At 41.5% G+C, this 23,140-nt stretch overlaps 1 protein-coding gene across 3 annotated transcripts in view; it reads left to right on the top strand.

Moving 5' to 3' along the window:
- farp2 (FERM, RhoGEF and pleckstrin domain protein 2) overlaps positions 1-23,140 on the top strand; it is a 47,359-nt gene that overhangs the window by 14,042 nt on the left and 10,177 nt on the right. For 2 of the 3 annotated variants that reach the window (XM_083767632.1, XM_083767630.1), the window contains exons 3-16: positions 957-1,061; positions 5,883-5,925; positions 6,027-6,105; positions 6,433-6,530; positions 7,076-7,190; positions 13,351-13,498; positions 13,618-13,713; positions 13,830-13,993; positions 15,227-15,295; positions 15,430-15,487; positions 15,658-15,913; positions 22,020-22,210; positions 22,435-22,524; positions 22,904-23,037. In XM_083767632.1, the coding sequence (XP_083623758.1) occupies positions 957-1,061; positions 5,883-5,925; positions 6,027-6,105; positions 6,433-6,530; positions 7,076-7,190; positions 13,351-13,498; positions 13,618-13,713; positions 13,830-13,993; positions 15,227-15,295; positions 15,430-15,487; positions 15,658-15,913; positions 22,020-22,210; positions 22,435-22,524; positions 22,904-23,037 (1,646 nt within the window). The remainder of the gene's footprint in view (positions 1-956; positions 1,062-5,882; positions 5,926-6,026; positions 6,106-6,432; positions 6,531-7,075; positions 7,191-13,350; positions 13,499-13,617; positions 13,714-13,829; positions 13,994-15,226; positions 15,296-15,429; positions 15,488-15,657; positions 15,914-22,019; positions 22,211-22,434; positions 22,525-22,903; positions 23,038-23,140) is intronic. The other variant, XM_083767631.1, reaches the window with a different exon arrangement.

The raw sequence follows: 23,140 nt of genomic DNA, 5'->3' as shown, positions 1-23,140 counted from the left end.
TCTAGCACAGATTTCTAAAATGAAGATAATATTGTTTATGTAAGAAAGCCAAATTATAACATAGGTACTGTTTTTTTTTTCACATTATTTGAATTTCCAGTGTTTGGGTCGCTCGCACACACCAAGACTGCATTTCAGTAATTTATTCTTGCATTTTGAACAGGCTATCCAGCCACTATTGAAGGCTGGATAGCCGAAAGGTTTGTCTCCTGTTCAAAATGCAAGAATAAATTACTGAAATGCAGTCTTGGCGTGTGCGACCCATTACCGTTATTTTTTTGATATGATTTGAACGGGTAACGCACCTAAAGTCAGAGCGCGGTGGTCACATGAAGAGTAAAATTCCAGTGTTTAAAATTATCTGTTGCCCTGTCTTGAAAATGTGGACAGTAAAACATTCAAACATTGTTATACTCTGTGTCGTGTGCCAAAAATAGCCAATAAAAATTGAGAATTCTTCTGTATGTAAGTGCCTAAATTAAGAATCTGTCTTTGCAGGATGGTTTGAATTCAATTTCTAGCATGTTTTGGTGATTGTATCATCATTATAATAAACCAATGGCCTCATTAACATCATGTCCGGGGATTTAGAAGACATTTTGTAGAATCGTTCCCAGGTCTAAATGGGTTAAGAGATCCCTTATTCGTTGCCTGCTATGCCCAGTGCTATATTGCTTCATAGCCTTACGGTATATGCTCATAGCCCATGGAAGAGTTATGCGTTGCTGCCTTGAAATCTCACCCCCCCAGTTGCCCCACAATTAAACACAATCGACACAAGTAAGTGAAAGGCACTCGAGTCACTTCTGCTGATTATAGGAAAATTACAAAGATGCGTAGGAGAATAAGGAAAGATGTCTGCCTGACTGCATGTAGACGCCTCGTGGGCCCCCGTACCAGATGTTGAGAAACACTGATATAATGCACTCTCCTTTTCTCTTCCTTCTATTCTTTAGCCAAAAGACTTTGGACAGACCCTTCTCTCTGAAGTCTTCCAGAGGGGCAACCTCATGGAGAGTGATTACTTTGGCCTTGAGTTCCAGAACATGCAGATGAACTGGGTATGTGTATTTGTTGTTTTGAGTGTTTGCAACTGTTTCGCATAATCTGTAACTATCATGCCGTACCTATGATCTTTTTTCTTAAACCGTTTGTTGACCTGTAACAGAGGGCAAGTTTGCGAAGGTGACTTATTGTCTCCACCAGGCCGAAGGCATGGCCGAGACTATGTTTTTGCACCCTGTCCGTCTGTGTTGTTCAGTCTAATCTCTGGCACCGTTGGACTCGATCAACGTGAAACTGCATACACACATTACCTGGATGCCAGAGCAGAACCCCCTGCATTTTTCACATTCAATTTTTATACAGCCACCAGGAGGCCTATTTTTGCAATAAGATGTTTGTCCAAATCTGTACTCATTATCTCTATAGTCATGTGATCAGTGATTTCAATGACAGAATTGAAGAGATCTCGGTAAACGAACCAACACTAAGTGAAGTCAAAGAAGCAATTAAAAGACTACAGAGCGGCAAGGCACCAGAAATCGACTCCATCACAGCTGAACTGTTAAAAGCAGACAGAGTTCTCAACAATGCAGGCTGAGAAAGGAACAAGCTGGTTACAGGACAGGTAGGGGAACAACTGAGCAAGTCTTCATACTGAGAAACATTATAGAACAAGTTAACGAGTGGCAAGCAACACTATACGTACATGAACTTTGTAGACTTTGAGAAGGCTTTCGACTCTGTCCTTCATGAAAGCCTGTGGATAATGATGAAGAAGTACGGAATCCCAGAGAAGATTGTTAGAATGGTTAGAACGTTTTATGAAGACTTCCAGTGTGCAGTAGAAGACCAGGGAGAAATATGCGAGTGGTTTAACATAAAAACCGGCGTTGAACAAGGATGCAATATGTCAGGGTTCTTATTCTTGATTGTGATTGACTGGGTAATGAGAAGAACAGTTAGACAGGGAGAGAATGGAATTCGATGGAAGCTGACATCAAAACTTGACGACCTAGATTTTGCAGACGACATAGCGTTGCTCTCCTCCACAAAACAGCATATTCAAAATAAAACAACACAAATGGACGAAGAAGCCAGGCGAGTAGGACTCAAGATCAACATACAAAAGACAAAAACAATGACGATTAATCCAAGGAACCAGGAAAGAATCCAGATCAATGGACAAGATCTTGAAGAAGTAGAGCAGTTCACTTATTTAGGAGCCACAATTTGCAAAGAGGGAGGTGACATGAAGGACCTGAGGAGTAGAGTGTCAAAAGCAAGAGGGGCATTCATCAGACTGAGAAACACCTGGAGCTCAAACAACATCATGAGAAGAACAAAGCTAAAACTGTACAGGACACTAGTGTTGCCAGTACTGCTATACGGATGCGAAACGTGGAAAATGAACAAAGGAGACAACAAGGCAGTTGATGTGTTTCACAACAGATGCCTACGAAGAATACTCCGTATACACTGGGAAGATCACATCAGCACCAAAGAGCTGCTAGAAAGAGCTGAGATGAAGCCGCTGAGTGAGGAAGTGAAGCTGCGTAGATGGAAGATGATTGGACACATACTACGACAGGACCACAACAATGACTGCAACATAGCATTAACATGGGCACCAGAAGGGAAACGAAAGGAAGACCAAAGACCACCTGGAGGCATACCGTTGAGAAGGAGAGACAAGAGGCAGGATGGAGGTCATGGACTGAAGTGAGGATGGCAGCAGCTGACCGTGAGAAGTGGAAGCGCTCTGTGAAGGCCTTATGTGCCACAAGGCACGAAGTGGATAGGTAACATGTGATCAGCACGGATCTGTCCAGATATTTCATAATCCTGATTGATAATTCCGAACATTGCTGATCCACATTAACTTACCTAACCTGGCTCTTGTCAACCAGTAGTGACCAAAATGTTTGTGGAAGAGTTATTTTACTCAATGTGTTGCTGAGGAGTCTGTAAGATTTTAAACCAGTTTGTTCATTTGCCTAAACAAAAAGTTCAAAAAAATAGCGGTTTGAGGGCATTAAAACTACTCTTTTGAGTGGTACACACTGCTCCAATGAAGGGCTGTGTGTGTCTATGTATGTATGTATTTCTGTTTAGAGTATGAACCTTTGACCTCTGCAGATGATTGGGATCACATTCGGTTCACACACTGTTGAGCAGTCCAGCCATTCACAAATTTCACACTGAGCAGTCACCTAATTGGGGACACATTCTTACACACACAGCCTGCACCGCTCAGTTCACACGTGTGATTTTCGCAATATACAGTGGTCGATTCATTTGTCAGCCTTCTGATTGGTCCCTAACTGACTAACCAGCAAGCTCTTTCTGCCTTGTTCCGACCTCATTCCACCTTGTTTTTGTTCTTTTTACTGACACCAAGTTTAAAATAAGAATTTAATTCACAGAATATCAATACGAAGCAACTAAAAAACATGTTATTTCAATGGTAGTGGATGGAGAGTAAGGATTTTTGTCCAACCATGAAACTGCAACCAATGGGTCCGAAGTGGGGCACAACCAGGGGCGGGACTTGACAAAGGGTGAATTGTCAATTGTTTTTGCATTGGGAACTTTGGGAACCCTAGGACTCCACTTTGTTGTGTTGCAGTTATATTGTTTGTTTTAACATACTGTACTCTACTATACAAATTGTGTAAACTATGGATGGCAGCTGCTGTTAAGTTGAGGATTTAGATGAGTTAACATCAGACGTAGCATTTTAGTTATTCATTTATTTTTACCAAGAGAGCCCACTTTTAAACTTGTTTGGAACAAGTTGGCCAGTAAAAAATGTTTTATGGGATTTTACTTTGTTCTTGAACTGTGCCCAGAAACGAAAAGTGCATGTCATGGTGGAATGGAAGCTGCTGGATATCGTTGCTGTCGGATAGAAACCTTGTATCTCCATATTTCTACGGAGATAAATTAATGCCCTACTTCATCATACAAGATCTCATACAATAGAGGGTATGCACATGCATAAAGTAATGCAATCAGATAGGACTTCTGTTCTGTCAAGGCCAGAAAGTCGTTATTTGCCACTCTGTAGGCGTTTCCGCATTACTTCCAGGTATGATGATGGTGTCACACACATAGCCATAGCAGTTCTACAAGCTCTCAACCTGTCATGAGCTTGTTGTAGATATGCTATTTTCATTTATTTTTTAATAATGATGAATGCTATTTTCATTTATTTTTTAATAATGATGAATTGAACAGTTTTGGATGTACAAGGTTTCCACTGGACAGCAACGGTATGTGTGAAAGTAAAGCGGACAGATGTGAAACGTTTATGATGGCTACTTCAAAGGGAGCAAGGCGGACAGCCGTTTCAAGCCAAAAAGACTTCAGATGTCTGTTTTTACTAGACCCCGCAGCTTCTTGGCAGATATTTAGACTTTTCTGATTGAGTTCACATTCAAGGAAATGTCTTTTAATAATTTGTCGCCATCGGGCAGAAACCTTGTATCTCGCTATTTTAACTTTTGATGTTTTTTATTTTTTCAAACCGTGTTGCGCTGCAAGATCGGATTTTTTTGCTAATTTGAATCCTGAAAAGTAACCGTTTTCCTCATGGGGTTTCCACCCAACAGCAACAAATTCTATTGTATCGTTATACTACATTTACGCTGAAATGTTAGATATTCTGTTTTTGTATTGGGGGTGGGGTGCTTTATGTGTGTCATTATTGTGATCATAGGTCGCAATTACTATGAAAACCTTGTGTCACGTCACACATCCATATATGGTCACACCTCATGACATCACACCTCCATATACGGTCACGCCTCGTGACATCACGCCTCCATCTCCATATATGGAGCTGACCTGTTCTGACATTCCTTATGTTGATCTGACATCAAACCCTGTACACTCAAGACACTGCCCCCGCTGTCACCCTTATATTTCTATATATGATGCTGACCTGTTCTGACATTCCTTATGTTGATCTGACCTTATCAAACCCTATACACTCAAGACACTCTCCACATGGCCAGTACAGAATTCATTCCATATGTTGATCTGATTCTGATCCCCATGCCAAAGCGCCAGTGCTGCAGCAGTCTGCCGTCACCCAGGCGGATGCGTGCACACACCCTTGGTCACTTCTCGCCCTCAGGGCGTCTTACTGATGTAGAAACCATCTCATCTGACATTATTGTAATATTTCATGATTTTAGATGTTTTTGAAGAAAAGATTTCTGGTCCAAAAAACAAAGTTCCTGTTTATATTAAGGAGAAAAGAATATTGGATGATTATATCTATGTATTAATGTATTAATATTATCTGTGTGAGTACATTCCACACTCGATGAAGGCCAGATGGAGCAGAACAAGCATGCTTCGACAGTGACGACTACTGGATGCCAAACTTTGACCACTAGATTGCCACATCCCTCTGCTATGTTTCTCTCTCTCTCTCTCTCTCTCTCTCTCTCTCTCTCTCTCTCTCTCTCTCTCATACACATACACATATCTATATATATATACATACATACAACATACATACACACAGCAATGAAATCAATTAATCTTTAATTCCAAGTCACTGTCTTTAAAAAAAGAAAACTTAAACCCTATATCCTTGGTTGACTGGTGTGCCCCAGGGTTATGTACGTGGCCCCCTTGTCTATTTTACCCCTACCAAATATCTGCTGTGAGCTTGTAGATCGTCTTTTTTTCGTCATGTTTCCAATGTGAGGACAATGTGTTGATCTGCTAAAAGTGTGACTTTTAGACATTTCTGGAGAATGGATGAGCACTACTTCCGGTTCAACAATATTTGTACTTAATGCCATGACCAGGTCACAACCCTTAATGCATGACTGTGACAAGACGGTATCATTGTGTGTCCTCAGGTTTGGTTGGAACCCACAAAACCCATCGTGAGGCAAGTGAGAAGTAAGTGTGCTCAAACATTAACCCTGGATACGGTATCTCTATTAAAAGCATTATGGGATGTTAATCAGCGTTTTCGCCTCAATCTTTGTCATACATTTCAGGACCTACAAATGCACTATTTAGACTGTCTGTGAAGTTCTTTCCTCCAGACCCTGGTCAGCTACAGGAGGAGTATACGAGGTCAGTGGCTTGTTCTTTCCAACTTGGAGATGATTATCATGCCTTTGTTGTAATGAGGCTTTATGGATGTGTTCATCACATAACAAAAGAGTTGAGCAATCAGATTTATATATCATATCGTCACTCAGTGTCTGCGCTCACAAAAGTGTGTGCATTATACAGTCCAGAACAGTTGACCCTGCTATTTAAAATAAATGTACCATAATAGCTGGCTATTTTAATTTCATCTGGGCTTTACTTTCATAAACATCTGTCGGATGCATGCAATTCTCAGTGAATACAAACAGATGGTCATTAAGCTGCTGTGCTTTTCTCCCGTCTTCTCAGGTACTTGTTTTCCCTGCAGATGAAAAGAGACCTGATGGAGGGCAGGTTGATCTGCACGGAGAACACGGGGGCGCTGATTGCTTCTCATCTCGTCCAGTGTATGTACAGACCTGATTTCTTTCAGCACACCCTACACCTGGGTGACATGTACTGTATATACAGTATTGATTGATATATATCAGTGTTTCTGTGGTCTGTTGTGAACAAGGAAACCTATGTAAACATTTCCTATATATTACGTCATGACATTGTGGTCACTGCAGTCATGTGTGGAAAAAATGGTTCTGGGCGACCTTTTCACGTGCTCGTGTTTACTTGTATCCATTTTAAGCACTGGTTTATGTGGTTTTGACAAGATTAACACAGCTAATCTCAACCTTTGTTTCCGGTTCCCAGCTGGTGGGCCATGGGGATACTGCAAGCTGGTTCCCAAAATAATTGGCAAAACACTGTTTAAAAAAAGATAATATAACATTGATTGATCATTAAAACATACTAACTCTGAAGTGAAAACCATCCATCGTGTTAAGTGGCCAGATGGGTGTGCCGCAAATGCTTTTCAAGGTTTTCAGGTGAGCAGAAAAGGTTGGAAACCAGTGGATTAATAAATGTTGCCCACCTCTTCTCGCCCTGCAAACCACAGCGGAGATCGGTGACTATGACGACATGGTGGACAGGGACTTCTTGAAGATGAACAGGTTGTTGCCTTACCAGGAGAAGGTTCAGGAGAGGATCATGGAGCTCCACCGCAGACACCTGTGAGTTGCTTCACTGGGTCTTCTACACATGGATCTTTTTCTAAACTCAAGTGAAGGTTTTCCAAAATATCTGTTTCAGTGGATCTGTGTAGTCATGTGAAACTGAGCTTTAGAGAAACTATGACGTCACCGCTCATTTGCCCATGTCATTATAATAGAATTGGGTGAGAAATGCATGACTTGCGCCTGGAAACTACGCAAATGATGGCGGATATCTATTAGATTGTTCAGTTAATAACCTATTGTTGCATCAACTGCACCACGTCACCAGCGAGCAAAGGCATCTGCTGCATCCAATAATAAATATTAGCCTACTAGTCCAGTCAGCGGTGACCGCGCCAGATTATTTCATATTTGCATTGATGCAGATGGCGAAGCTTGAATACTAGGAGGTTAATTGTGGGTGCTACCGAGCAACTGTGGATATTATAAACCTACCAATACGCATCCATGGCCAAATGCAATCACGCACGAGACCAACACGAGACCAACTGTATGCGCGCGTGGCATCACTGGCGTGTGCATAGCCATGTGAAACGATGTGAGAATCAGTGTGTTCGTCAATATTCTGGTATAGCTATACAGCTATAATAACAAGTTTGTGCCCTGTAGGCAGTAGGCTAGTCTGTCACTTTTTGCTGGTTTGCTGTTTCTTCAGCCTAATTTATATTTGTTGAATGGCAGTGTCTTGCACCGAAAATAGCAGATCTACAAGCTCACAACGAGTTGTTTTTTGATTCTATATATAATTCTATATCTATATTAAACCACATGGAGAGAAGATTGAGTTTACGCATGCAGGCCATGCTGACAGGCAATGCAAGAAACATGGTCCACTTAATTCACTCACAATTTAGGTGGCATTTAAAATGCGGTACTTATTCCTTCATTAAAAATGATGATGTATTTAGCCCCTCTTATACAAAATAAATATTAACAAATATAAAATTTAAACCTGCTATTGCAGTGATTCTCTACTGTGTTTAATGCATTTCTGCGTTTGTGTGGACACACATCTTTGTCGTGTGGGCAGGGATATTGGACGAAAATATCCAATATCCAGTAGCCTAGGCTTCAGTCTTGTGCCTGGATTACCGTGTCCAATCACAATGCAATGTGACACACTGAACTTATAGATCTGCTCTCGTACTAGCCTTGTTGACTCATGGTATACTTGACATTAGGTTGCCACTATCGATTGTGTGTGCATTTTAGATATTAGCCATTTAAGCATTATTTTATACTGATTTGTCCCACAATGGTGTGTCAAATAGATGATCCATAGGGGCTGTGAGCTGGTAGATTGTCTATTTTCACTATGTGTCAATTATTTTAGCAAACTATCAATTATAACTGTTGCACCCTTATTTTACATTACTGGCACTGATGATCTTTTTTGAGGAAGCCATTGGATTCTGTTCATTTCAGTACAGTATGCATTATGCAATGCAATTTGTAGAGACTTGAAACTTGGGTATCCAACACAGTGACATTTCCATTAATATTATTTATTGATTCAGTTAAGTTATCATTGCGTTTAATGCATTTTAAAGCGCAGATTGGTTTCAAAAGTCGACCCAAAAATGTTCTCATGAAAAGATTGAATTACGTACACATTTGTGATATATTGAGTAGTTATCAGCCAGCGAAGCAGATCGGCCTGATGTTTGACATAAAAAGGAAGAACTCTGGCAGTTGTTTTGTAACAATGGTCGGCAGTAATGTCGAGTTGACAGCGATTCCTAGTGAATAGGTTAAACATGCCAGACCACTGGAATGGTCACATAATTGTCTCCTATGAGGAAAATGAGACATCTTCACTTCAGTTGACGATGCATAAGTTCTAAATTGACTTCATGTGCAAGTAGAGCAGCACAATGGACTCACTCTTAACCCCTATTTGTATACATTGCAATGCGACGAGTTGTGAGCTTGTAGATCTGCTATTTTCAAAAAAGTCTTGTTGTATGCATAAATATTTGGGGGTTGAGTGGCTAAATACATATTAATTGTAAAAAGGTTTTGAGAACCACTGTCCTAGAGTCATTGAGAAACCAAAACCAAGCATTGTAAAACATTGTTGCCCTAAAAAAACAACTAAACAAGACCATTCTGCTCCTTTTCTGAGCAAGGCATAGAGTACTGACATGTCACACAGAGTAAGCAGGATTTTGCATTGGAAATAATTGTGAAGCCCTACTTCACCTGGAGATAGTCCAAATTGCACTTTGAGCTCTGTTGAAATCCACACTTCATCCAGGAGTGTGCAGCAGCCACCCCCGTCATTGTAATGAATGAAAATGCACCTCACTGGAAGACCACCCAGCCCACCCAGGTTCAAAACATGTGAGAGTACGAATAGAGCCATTTCAAGCTGCCTTAAGTTTCCCCAGCCGTAGAGATTTACACAAGGCACAAATTCCCTCTTTTGAGAGGCATGCAAAGCCCTTGATCTCTTGAGAGCCGATATCTGTTATTGTCTACTCTGCGATCACTTTGTGAGAGCAATACGCCATTGCACCATAGTAACCTCTTCAAATATCGGTCTGTGGTTTGTGTTTTTGGAGCTAGCGCTATGATTTAATGCCACTGTTGCCTGGAATTTTCCGCTCAACATTGGACGAGTGTGGTGTCTTTCAATGTAGTCAAATTCAATAGTACTAGTATGCAGTAAAAGTTAAACTTGAATTAACATAATGGATTTCTGTACACATGCTTCCAGGTTATATGGTGCCCTTCTTGGGGGCTCTTTCCATGTGATTTAAACACCAACATTAAGCAGAGGCTTTAAACAGAGGCGACTGCGACGGTCTCACTAGCCAAACCAACCATACCAAGAGTTTGTTGGCAGCTCTTCAGAGTCCTGCTTTTAATGTTGATCCTTTCACAAAAGCCCTTGCTGCATTTTCCCACAACTAGCTTCTTCGTTCACACACACACACACACACAAACTCTCTCTCGCTCTCTCTCTCTCTCACTCACTCACTGACTCACTCACTCACTCACTCACTCACTCACTCACTCACTCACTCACTCACTCACTCACTCACTCACTCACTCACTCACTCCCACACTCACACACTCACACACTCACACACTCACACACTCACACACACACACACACACACACACACACACACACACACACACAAACCTGCTGCAGACAGTAGGTGGTTATTTTTTTTTAAAGAATGCGTCACCCATTTTCAACCTTACCTTTAATATAATTGGTCCTCATTCTAATATCGGCTATTCAACATTTTTAAACGAATCTCGAAAGTGTGAGAAGTACTAATTAGAAGGCATTCATAGAATCGGCCTCAGGTCTTAAAGGACCACTTCACCACTTTTCAACCTATCTTCATATAATAGGTCGTCACTAATAATCATGATAAAATGGCACGATTTCAAAAATGTTTAGATTTTCATTATTGTGAGAACTTCGCATTGCAACTTTTCAGGACTAGAAAGCCTGCAGTTTCTATTAGCTTGGATTCCCCATCGATGATGTCACTGGAAGACGGTTTCTGAACTGCCCACAGCCCTCCTATGAGACACAGACTGAGTAGAAACAAAAGCCAAAAATCTAGTGTAAGGGAGATATGAAGGGGCCATGGATAGACCCCTGAGGGACCCCGGCCTGGGTAACGAAGTATATAGGGTTTACACATTCATGAATCGGGTGAAATTTAATATTTACAGTACAAGCGACACATTCATGAAAAAGCTCTCTTAACCACAGCAAATGGCATAAGTATAGATATGCTTATGTGCTCCATTCTATGCTATGGGGGGCTGCTGGGGAAACTGGACGACAGGGGCAATTCTGCAAATGGACCCCATGGCCAGTCATTTGGAATCAATATAAGTAGGACAAAAAGCCAATATGTTGTTGTAGTCTGGACTTGTCCTTTAAGTGGTTAAAGGAATAGTTGACCCCAAAAAATACTTATACACCCCCTATGAAGCCTTAAGTTTGATTGTTTTCGTTGGATTCCTAAACCAATAATTTGATGACCGGTGGAGTCTACGGTAGGAGACTCAAAGGGTCTCCATGACCCAGCTGGTAATTTTTGCGTTGAACTATCCCTTTAAGCCCTATGAAACAATTCTCTGAAATGGCAGGTCTAAAAGCTTTTTTTTGTTTTTTTTTTAACATGAGGATCTTTGCCTAAAATACACACGCCAGGTTGAAAGTGAGTAAATTGTCTGTTTGACTGTGCTAGCATCCTACCCCTAATCCCCTGCTCTGGCCAATAGTTGATTAGCCCTATAAGGCTAGTAGGGCAGTGGAGGCCGGGCACTAATGAGATTCCACTGCTTAACGGATGAACAAAATTAGAATGTGGTGGTGATTGGAAGGATACACTCCTCCTAACGTTATTCAGTTCCGTCATTCAGAAAGGTTTGAGAGGCTATTGGGGAGAATTTAAGGTAACGTTGTGTGTTGAGTATATCTGTACATCATCATCTCCCTGTGTTTACTGCCACTACCTTAAGGATCAATCTAATCTTATCGCCATTAGCAGAGATTTCCCCTTTTCTTCAACAAATGAGCATCGTGCCTGTCACAGACATGCGCAGAGCAAGTTCAGTCAGGAAACCAAACCTCAGTGCATTGGGCCGCCTCAGCATCACGTTCACATGATTCACTTCATCCAATCACACACTCATTCCATCTTCATACCGGCTATTTAAACTGGAAGTTTGCACTGCTCAATCTGCTTGCTTGTTTGCTGCTGCACACACTGATACTGCTGTGCTGCTGTCTGCCTTAACTTTTGCTGCTCACCCTCCTCCACCCCAGCTACCACCTGTCGTTTTGGATCTGCTGTTTAGGTACGAGGGATTCGGAGTCCCTATGGTTGGGACTGATGCGCTTTATCTGAGTACCTAAAAAGCAGATCCAATTCATCGCCAAACCATAATAAATATATTGCTCATTTTACATTCAATAAATATATATTCCATCCATTCTTGAGTTGTCCTGACTGAAATGTTGTGTACATAATGTAGTGTATACTTTAAATCTCAGTCTGTTTTTACATGTAATTCACTAGCATTCATGGTTTCAAGTTTCTAAATTAACCCTTTTGAAAATCACTATGCTTAACATTGCTTATTTATAATTTTTATTTAATCTCAAATTACTGTATTTTTACTCTAATAGAACCATTGAGACAAATTTTAATACCACTGAAAAATGTGCTGCATTTTAAACTTGAATTACGGTAGTTTTGCTTGAGAGGTTTTAGAGATAGTCAGTTTCAGTTAATGTTGACCAAAACAAACAACGCAATTTCGTGGGAAATGGTGGAAACTATGTGGCTGATGTTGAGAATGGACAATGACCTACTGTATGTAGTAACACTGGTATGGTACTTTAAATTGAGAAAGTGAAAATGGCTGATGTACTGCATAAAGCAGCAGCAAGACCAAAACAGCACTTGTTTCCACAATTAGGATTTATAGTCCCAGGCTCCCAACTTCTCTAATATGAAGATATAAGGCCATATCTTGTGCTGTGTTTTTGTGTGCTATGTTCAAACATTTACCCTGTCAGGCTCTTATGCAGAAAGACATGGTGGAATGTTGACAGTCCTGATCTCCTGTTCTTAACCACTTTACCTATTTTGGGAACATTATTACAGGCAGACATTTCAAACGTCTACAAGCTCACAACTATTATTTTCAATATTAGTCGTACTGTGTATAACTGTAGTGTGTATATAGGACTTTTAATGAACCAAAAATGTTTATATCTTGGACTGCACATAAGAGACTTTTTGGATGAAACTAGAGGTAATATATGTAGGTAACTGAAGTTCCTATAATAAACTACTTAAGAAAAGAAGCAAGCATGCTTTGCATGCCTGTCTTGTATTTTGCAATCCCTGAAGTAACCTGTCAGTTGAGCCCGAATGGGAGCTACTATATGTGGGAAACGGTTTCCAGTAAATACTAAATACCAAATATTCCGAGCAAGTCATTTAGCAAATGAACGTGTAATGTAACCAAGTCTACTCTATTTTAAACCACACAGTATTAACCTGTACTTGGCCAAAGAAGGCATTTACTGTTGGCTAAGACATTTTCTGTAGGCTAAAAATAAAAGTTAATTTAAATGTTAATGTCTATGGGATGTTCTTATCCTCCCCAGTGGTCAGACTCCGGCTGAATCCGACTTCCAAGTCCTGGAGATTGCCCGTAAACTGGAACTGTATGGAGTCCGCTTCCACCCAGCAGCCGACCGTGAGGGCACCAAAATCAACCTGGCAGTGGCCCATATGGGACTGATGGTTTTCCAGGTGACTGCTACAGCCATCCAGCTGCACCACTATGATCCCCGGTGTGAAAAATGAACCAACACAGGTTGTTGTAGGGTTTCATTTCTTTGCTGCTTGTAATGTTTTGAATTGTTCTGCAGGGCAACACAAAAATAAATACTTTCAACTGGTCGAAGATTCGCAAACTTAGCTTCAAGAGGAAGCGCTTCCTGATCAAACTCCACCCGGAGGTTCATGTAAGTACTGATTTTAATTTATTCATTGTTCAAAATGATGCTTTTTTAAGCCCTTAGACAAGCATTTTATGTTTAACTGATTTCTTTTTCTATTCCGTCTTGGTTTATATTGTTAGGGGCCCCATCAGGATACACTTGAGTTTATGATGGCCAGTAGAGACCAGTGTAAGATCTTCTGGAAGAACTGTGTGGAGCATCACTCCTTCTTCCGTCTGTTGGACCAGCCTCAACCCAAGACCAAAGCTATTCTCTTCAGTAGAGGCTCTTCCTTCAGATACAGGTATGTTGTATGTTCAGTGTTGGACAGTAACAATTTATCAAAGTACATTTACTAACTAGAGTACTACTTACTAACTATATTGCAATGTATTTTGAGTATCTATCTATCCATCCTCCTGACGTTGACGTTGATATGAGAATTACAGAGACACAATAGAGATACGTTGTGTGAAGTATGTTCACGTATGTTTGTTACTGCCTCTGATATAAAAAATGTGACAAGATAATAGTCAAATTGGGAGCGAGTTGTGCTTTGGTATAAACTATAAAGTCACGTCACTGCGCCAAAAAACTACAAATGGACTGACGCCCCGCGGTGGAACCAAATGGACCTTTAAGGTTCTACCGACGGACAGGGCAGACCTGTTACTTGTGGATCATGTTTTATAGTCGGACTAGTCGGACTACCTTTCCTTTTTTTATTGGGGGTGCTGGTTTATTGGAGTGGACTAAAAAACCAAGTCGGCAGCCAATGGAATACAATATGTCCAGTAAACTGGTAGGAAACGCATCGCCCATTCAATCTACTGCAGCTGATGCTTAAATCGAAACCAAACAGGGCTGTTACTGTGCAATTGGATTATGTGACTGACCACTTATCTTAATGTAGACGTGAAGTGAACTGTTTTATTATATCATGAGTCTCTCGCAACTCGTGCGATGGGATTTGTGTGTTACATGTGCATAAAATATTAAATAGGCTACATACCGTGAGCTCATAAATCTCACTATCAATAACTTATCCATTTATGCTGCCGTAATGCGGTATATCCTACATGCCTATACTGTACAACGTAAATAATTTTAAGTATTGCATTCTTTTTAAACACTTTTTTAGACTTTAACTTCACTACATTTCAAAGATTGTACTTTTGCCTCCACTACATTTCTAGGAAGGGAAAATTCATTGAGAATTAACCACTATGTCAAATATACTGATACCCTATGCCAAATATAGTGAAAATAACAGGTGTACGTTGCAATTTGCTATTGTTTTTAAAAACAAAACAATACTTTAACTCATAAATGAATACTGAAAAATAAATCTAAAGTAGATCAAAATGGAGAGTCTTGCGGGTGCCGGGTGGTACTGTGATGCACACTGTGATGCACTTCACCTTCCGCATTTCAGTGTGTTTTGGGCCCTAGTCATGCTTGCCGGTAGTCGGCGTGCTGCTGATGCTGTGGTTTGTAATATAGTATTTTGACTCAAAACTGTGCTGTTGTCCACCAGTGGTAGGACCCAGAAGCAGCTGGTGGAATATGTCAGAGACAGTGGAGCAAAGAGGACCCCGTACCAGAGGTGCGTGTTTCCATGTCTACACGAAAAAGGACTGCAAGCATTTGCTTAAATCTACAATTCTTAACAAGCATTGGGAAATATTATTAATTAATTAATTCATATAATTTTAAATGACTCGTACTTTTTCCATTTAGGAGGAACAGTAAAATTCGAATGTCTGCTCGTTCCCTGGCCACAGACGTGCCAAAACAGGTCAGTCGGTGGAGTTATTCTGATGGGTCAAATGGTGAAATGGTAAATTACTTTGTCATGGAAAAACTAATAGAACTTTCACCTCTCCAAATTCTTTTCCCTCTTCCTTTTCTCTCTGCCCCCCAACCCCTCCCCCAAACCATTTGTCTTCTTTTTTTGCGTTGTTTCAGAGCTTGTCATTTAATGACAGCCTCCGGTCCCCAGGGTCCCCTGCCTCCACCACCATGTCCTTCTACTCTCAACACATCACTAGCTCTCTGCCACGGCTGGAGTTGCAACCTCAGCTACAGCCCCTGTCCTTACTGAGCCAATCACCAGCATCTCCGCAGCAGCAGCTTCTGTCCCCTCCGCAAGACACCAGACCCCCGAGCCCACCGAGGGAAGAACCCGTCAAGGCGGCTTCTCCGTCCCCCTTCTCTTTTCAAGGTGCCCCTAGCAATCAGGCAGCAGGAGACTGCAGCCGCCGCTTGTTTGTGTGTGTAGAGAGTAGCACTTCCATCCCACAGCCCTCTCAAAATGGCAATGAGGATAGTGAGCGAGGCGGGAGAGGGTGCAGGGTCATTGGGGTAGGGAGGGGGGGGAGGATGGGTGGGGCTCTGACGCCCGAGGCGTTTGAGGCGGAGCTGTTGCGCGCCAAGCAGAATCCCATGTTCTCCATGGCCAGCTCACCGCTGCAGGTCACTGAGGAGTTTATAGACGACGACCCCGCCGAGATTTCCTTCTTTGGCGGTGGGGCCGAGGCCTACACATTCGGGCTAGATGGCAAAGCTGATCAGTTCGGTTACACAGAGGAAGCTGACCTCGACAAAAATAGGATCTATAGCCTGGGCCTCGAAGACCTGAACGGCCACGCCAACCTCTTTTCGGACGGCGCCGCCGGTCGGTCCGAGACCAGCTCGCTGGTGAATAACCGCTCAGAATGCAGCTCTCTGGACAACCTGGGGCTGAGCTCTGCAGGGGAGTCTCTGTCTGTGGGCTACGGGGGGCCCGACTCCTCCTCGCTTCGCTTGCCGGGTTCTGACAACCCGTCCGAGGCCAGCTCCATGGTCAACTTCCCAGCGTACTCTGAGCGCTCTGAGACTAGCTCTGCCGTGCAGTTTAGTGACCTAGTGGAGCAACTGGAGCAGCTCAGCTACCCGCCCACAGCCACTGAGGGCTCTGCTAATGGCAGCTCGGACTCTGATTCCGACTGGGGCTCGGACAGCGGCCTCCCCCCTGAGCAAAACCTCTTTTATAGTAACCCCCTAACGGGGGCCAGTGGAATAGAGGGCTTCCTCCTTCAATGCCACAACCTTCAGGCGCTGGCTCTCGCAGACCCCTCTGGATCCCCTCATATTAAAATGTAGAGTTGATCCACCACACTAAGTAGAGCATGTTGGATGTAGGAAAATGGCCGTCAAATGCAGCACTTAAAACCCAACCCCCTCAGGATTGTTTAAATATCAGTGGAAGCTATGTACAGATTCTTGGAAGTGCTGGATTAATGGATGAAACCTGAGGTTTGTGTAGTTTAAACATCTGCAGCTGAAAATGCAGAGCACTTTTAGCAAATGAAATATAAAAATCCTCATCAGCAATAACATACTTGATAATAACATCAAGATCATATTTGTCACATGCTCGTATCATACATGTATGAGCAGTGTAATGTTGACGTGGCAGACTCTGCCACACTGTGCAGAGTCTGCAGACAATGTCCAACATAGTGTATATAATTTACATGGTATAATGCAATTAAGGTATTGCAAGTTATTATACAAGTAAGGAACTAAGTAATAAGCTAGAGGTCATGTCACGCTGTAGCCTCATTGGTGCCTGTGTGTTATTGTCAATAATGGTACAGTAATAATTCCATGCTGTCATTTCTAATGTCGAGTAGTCAGTCCTTTGAAGAATGAAAAATTGAAGAAAATAAGTCCTTGTCCTGTAGCTAGGATAAAGAATATAATGATGGGTTCGACCTGGAATCTATTGTACCTGCATTGGGCAGGTACTAGGTAGTGGTGTGTTTACATCACTCTAACCTTGATATGATTCTGGCCCATTTCTTTCCGTGGGATTCTTGAATGGCACAGTGTGTTTTGAGTGCCTTGAGCACAGTAGTCTACAGTAGCCTACATATAGCACACAAGTCTGTGATTGACCTATGTGTGGGACACAGCTGTCCAAAAATATTTGACTGGTGTTTCAGCAGCTTTACATTTCTTAAAACACTTGCCATTTCTTCTCCTTGTGCCTTTTAGTATGCAATTATCTGTTGCTCATCTGATATTTTGAAGATATTTTCAAGTTAATATTTATTAACTTACAATTTCACACACATTTATTCCATCTTGGTATAACGTCAATCAAATAATATAAAATGCAGGATGCAACACCTACTTCTAACATACAATTAAACATTGTACACAGGACAAAAGTAATTTTCATTAGATAACAAATTAAAGGTTATTCCTGCTTTTGTAAAATTATTTCTCACAATTTGGCACAAAGCAAAGATTTAGTGGAATAATGTGACATCAGCATTTAAACGGTGCACTTAATTATATATAAAATATATAAAAAATATATATAACGGCAATAATTAATTTCACTTTAATGTCGTCCTCATGCAGTTTCGAAATTTATTATAGATATGTAGTAGTCATCATTGTTCTGTGAAGATTTGTAAGATTCTTATGTAATCAGTTGATTACTCTTAACACCACTGTGTTCTCAGGGTAAACTTTTTTTTTGTACTTGGTCCTGATTTAGTGTTCTCTAAGGGACTTGTAGTTGTATACAGAATTTACTAATGGGACATACCAGTGTAACCACTGCCCTTTCAAGTGTGTGCCGTGGTGACATCTGCTGGTAGCTATGGTAACTGTCGTGGCATCCAGAGATTTGCATGCTTTGTACATTTAAGGGCAGGGTGAAAGCACCAAATGGACACAAATTCACATTTTTCTTATCATTGAGTTCACTTAATTGAATTGTAAACAGTGTACTGCTGAGCCAATAAGTATACTTTTGAACTTGACACCACTTCCAATGAAATGAATGTATCATGAATAATGTTTATGAAGTTTCCTCCCTTGTAAACTAATTATGAAAATGTAGAGTAGTTAAGTTTGATAGAAACATAGCAGTGCTGTTCCCCGCACGAACAGCCAGCTTTTACAACGGCAACAAATGTATCCAGACTGATATTGCTCATGTGTTGATCCTGGCATGCGGTTTCCTTATTGTAAACATGCTCTGGCTCTTGGCATAATGGCATTGGCTGTTGTCAGAATACCAAGTAGATGGTATTCTGGACCTGTTTTATTAGCGTTAAAACGGATAACACTGCTGTGGCATCCCTTTGCACATTAGATCCGAATTTGTCACTTTGCTGGAATATTTGAGATTGTCCGTTTTTATAGTGTTTATAAATATAAGTAGCTTTCTGACTTTGCAGCAGTCGGCTAGTAACATGTTAACCATGCGTGGATGCATTTTTTGTCATCCGGGCTCCAGATGTGCCTCTGGTGGTGTTGATTCTTGTTTCGGGGGAGCAGAGAATCTGTGTTTGAAGCACTTTGGCGTTTAAAAATCTACAATATTTTAAAAATGAACATGATCAGTGGCGTTTCTTTACGACACTGATGTCTTTTCCTCCTCCCATAAGATCTGGATTCCTCATTTTTATTTCCTATCGTTTGAAACCATGTTTATCTGCCTGATGAAAGATTTGACTCTTTCTCCCAGCGTCTGGCTACAAGAGAGCCAGCAATTGTGCAGACTGAAGGTTATACACGGTAAATTCCTGAGTGTTCATTTAATTTGGAAATTGTCAAGATTTGTACATTTCAAAGTTAATGAACAATGAATAGCATTCTGTTATAGACAGCAGCTTTACTTGATCTTTGCAGTGCCTTAAAGTACTTCCTTATTCATTTTCTTGATGCACGTCCCAAGTGCCTCCGATTATAGACGTATTCTCTTTCCTCTGACTGTGTTGGTACTTGGTAAGGTTTTTATCTTTTTTCAGTGATCAAGAGAGTGGTCAGGTTACGTTACTGGTGACTCTTTAAGCGACAGCTTAGCTCTTAGCCTGTTCTCATTGTCATTTTGAAGGAAAGCAGATCACCACATTCCCTCGTGAAAAGTACAAAGAATATCCACATTTGTAAAAAGTGTGCTTTTGAACCCTCTCTACAGTCACAAGTGAGGACAATTGTTCCCTGTGTCACCTTGGATGGCGTGGATGGTTATTTTGTACCAGACCCTGCCTTCAGCACTTGGTTAAAATATACAACAGACTGATCTGCTTAACAGTTTCAACCGATGGCTTTTATTCTTTCAGTCAGTCTGGATTCTTTCCTGCAAGTCTGATTGTAACGTTTTATTAGGGGTGCTGACAACTATATCCAGCTAAAATAACTGCACTTAGGCATCAAGTAATCAACACTTAACTCTTAATGAACATGTATTTGATTACTAATTATCATCAGCATTGTACTTAATTGTTTGTATGTTTTACTCTCAAGAATAAAGTAATCGATTTTGGGTACATCAGATGTCAGACTTAATCTTTTTTGGAGACCTCAGATTGAAATCCAAGAAGCAAAAGCTATTTTTCAGCATGGGAAAATCCTGTAATGTTGCATTTGTAAATTCTTCCAGTCTGTTCTTTTGTTATGGGCCAAGGTTAGAATTGTGTTAGACGTGGCATTTGTACATTACAGACATAGAAAAAACAAGTTCAATCAAAAATTTTCCTCCCCAAGTAATTCCACCCAAATTCTCAAGCAGTGTTGGAAGCATCATTGCCAGGGGAAAACACAAAGAATCCCCAGAGGTTCTGTATTCTAATCTACCTAAATAACTTTCCCAAACCCTGTTCCTACCATGATACTGATGTGCTGATTTAACTTTCATTCTAATGTTCTGCAATAACCATTTACTGAAATCATCTCAGTGGAACATGTAATCCATTATCTCCTTATGAATTGCTTTGGAAAGCTAATATTGTGTATATGGAAGTTTCATTTCCCTCCTTGGGGTTCATGTCGGAGCAATGTGCTTCTATCTGCATCCAAAAATGTGGAATTTCTTATTTTGGTCTCTTGTTATTCTAACTTTGTGCTTTGGCACCGTACTTTAAACTTATGGCCAATAGGCATAGGGGTATCACATATCCTTCTGCACTTTAAAAATCCAAAACACTGCAATAAAGTGTTTTAACAAAATCAGGAAAATAAGCCTACGGGGTCTGTGTAAATCAATCCGTGGTTTTCCTCTCATACTGGGGAAGAGGCCTGCCCTGGAGTATTCTGATGTTGGGGGTTGGGCAAGGCCTCCTCAAACACTAGATTCCACAACCTAATTCCAGCTGAGTGCATGCTCCCTGTTTGGACAGGCTCTGTGCCAAGTCACTACAGCAAAACCTCCCCTATCTGCCCTGTGTGTCCCCCCATGGGGCACTCCTTCAGAAAAAACTGTAAACGAACGCTCTCTGCCCAGACGAACCGCATTCCGATTAAGTCTCTACCCAGGCAATTGTTTCCGGGTCGAGGAGTGACTTTTCCCCCCTCCTCCCCTGACCCCCCCCCCCCTTGTCTTTTTCTTCTCCTCCTTGAGAAAAATGGAAGAACAGCTGTTGTGACCCGTGACTCAAAGACTAGGCCAGCATTTTCCTCCTGCAGTACTTCTGTCCCATTTGGTCTGAAGGCAAAACAGAGGCTAAACAAAGTAATCTAATCAGCCTCGAATAGTGGTTGATGATAGGTCATCTGGCATCATTCTTAAAGGGCAATTGCTCTGAAAAACAATGGAGGGCATAATTTAAAGGAGATTAATACTTAGTTGTGTCACACACTGAAAGTAGTTGATCTAAAGGCTCACAATGTGCCGTAATGTATTGTGAGCTTGTAGATCTGCTGTTGTGTGCAACAAAGTATAACTCAGGCTGTACTCGCCCATCTTCCCTTTCATAGCAACGTGTGTGTTTGTGTGATGGCATCCAAAAAATGCATTGATGATGAAGCATTACACTCTTCTCTGGAAATAACACCCAGGATTTTGCATGCCAGGCATGTTGTCTGTGGGATCAAAGCTTTCCTGTTGGGCGATAATAAACTGTTTGAATTATGGGAGACAATGTTTTGTAAAAGAAGGCTACTGACCTAGAACAAAGATAGTCTTTTCGTTTCGTGCTCAGAAACCTGATATGTTACATCACTGTGGTTGGCATTGGACTATTTTTTTTCCCCCTCTGGATTCATGTGTCGTGACTTTACTTTTGTCCAACACATTGCATTTGTTCTCGTTGAGGGCATTGTTGGCGTACGCTCCTCCCATAAAGAGCCAACAAAAGAGTGCAAGTTTCTCCGTGTGCTTTTGGGGTTTCTCCTGTTCCATGTTGTCAACCCTTGCAAATCCATCTTTACACACAAGTTTTTTTTTTTTATTGTGTACAACACACATGCAATGCTTTGTTCACCTCTCATAATAACAGTAAAAATCCATAATCCATCCATATAATTGTGCCGTCTCTGTTCCACAGGCTCTGTCACGGACAGCCCTGAGCTCTCGCCAGACAATCCCACGAGCCCTCTCTGCCTCTCGCCTACACCCTCGTTCCAGATGTCCACCCTCAGCCTCCCGGGCCAAGCGCCTTCTCCCCTGCAAAGCCCCCTCCTGAGCGAGGTGGGCAGCAATGCCAGGCTAGAGGAGGACGAGGAGGGCAGGAGGAAGGTACGCTGCTCATATAGCCACCTTTCCATCCCCCTGCCTCACTTGCTATGCAGTTTTCCCACGATTGGAACACAGTCCAAAATCACTGAGCCAAAGTTAACAAGACTGGGCGGTGGCCATACATGCCTGCCTCTTTATGATTTACGATAGGCTGCCTGCAGGATTTACAGCTGGAGTGAATGAAATTCTTGTTTAGTGTCAAATCTTTCTCTCTACTCCTGCAGAGATATCCCACTGACAAGGCCTACTTCATTGCCAAAGAGATTCTGACCACAGAGCGGACATACCTAAAAGACCTGGAGGTCATCACGGTGGTGAGCCCATTCTTCTTGACTATAGCTCTTTGCTATGCTACGCTTCTGTTGGCAACAGATTTAGTTTGGTTACAATCTGTGGTGAATCTTGCTGTTATTGCTGCCAGTCATGCTTTAAAGGCAATAATACACATAACCACTTAATCCCTATATACTTCATTGACCCAGGGCTCTATAGTCAAACTTAACTGTCACATAAGGTAATAGTGGGTGAAATGGTTGTTTGTGCAGTCAACAGAAAAGTGGAATTAGGTACACACGGTGCATAAAAATACTAGCAGGTTTATAAAATCAATGTTGTGGGTTAAATATCTTAGATTGTGATATATTGTATTGTGTATATTGTGTAAATATGACTGTTGGTTCCTACTGCTCCCAGTGGTTCCGCAGTGCTGTGATCAAAGAAAACGCCATGCCAGAAGGCCTGATGACACTGCTCTTCTCCAACATCGACCCCATCTACGAGTTCCATCGAGGCTTCCTCAAAGAGATAGACCAGCGACTGGCTCTCTGGTAAGTCTCCCTCGGAAATGTGTATATCGTCAGTGTCTGGTGGAAAACCTGTATGTCCAAAACCTTTACTTTTCAGGAAATGTAAAAAGGAACCTGTATTCCA

The sequence above is a fragment of the Protomyctophum parallelum genome, assembly GCF_964188405.1.
Source record: "Protomyctophum parallelum genome assembly, chromosome: 6".
Lineage (NCBI taxonomy): Eukaryota > Metazoa > Chordata > Actinopteri > Myctophiformes > Myctophidae > Protomyctophum > Protomyctophum parallelum.
Note: the sequence above shows the minus strand (reverse complement) of the source record. Positions and strands in the feature narration are given on the sequence as shown.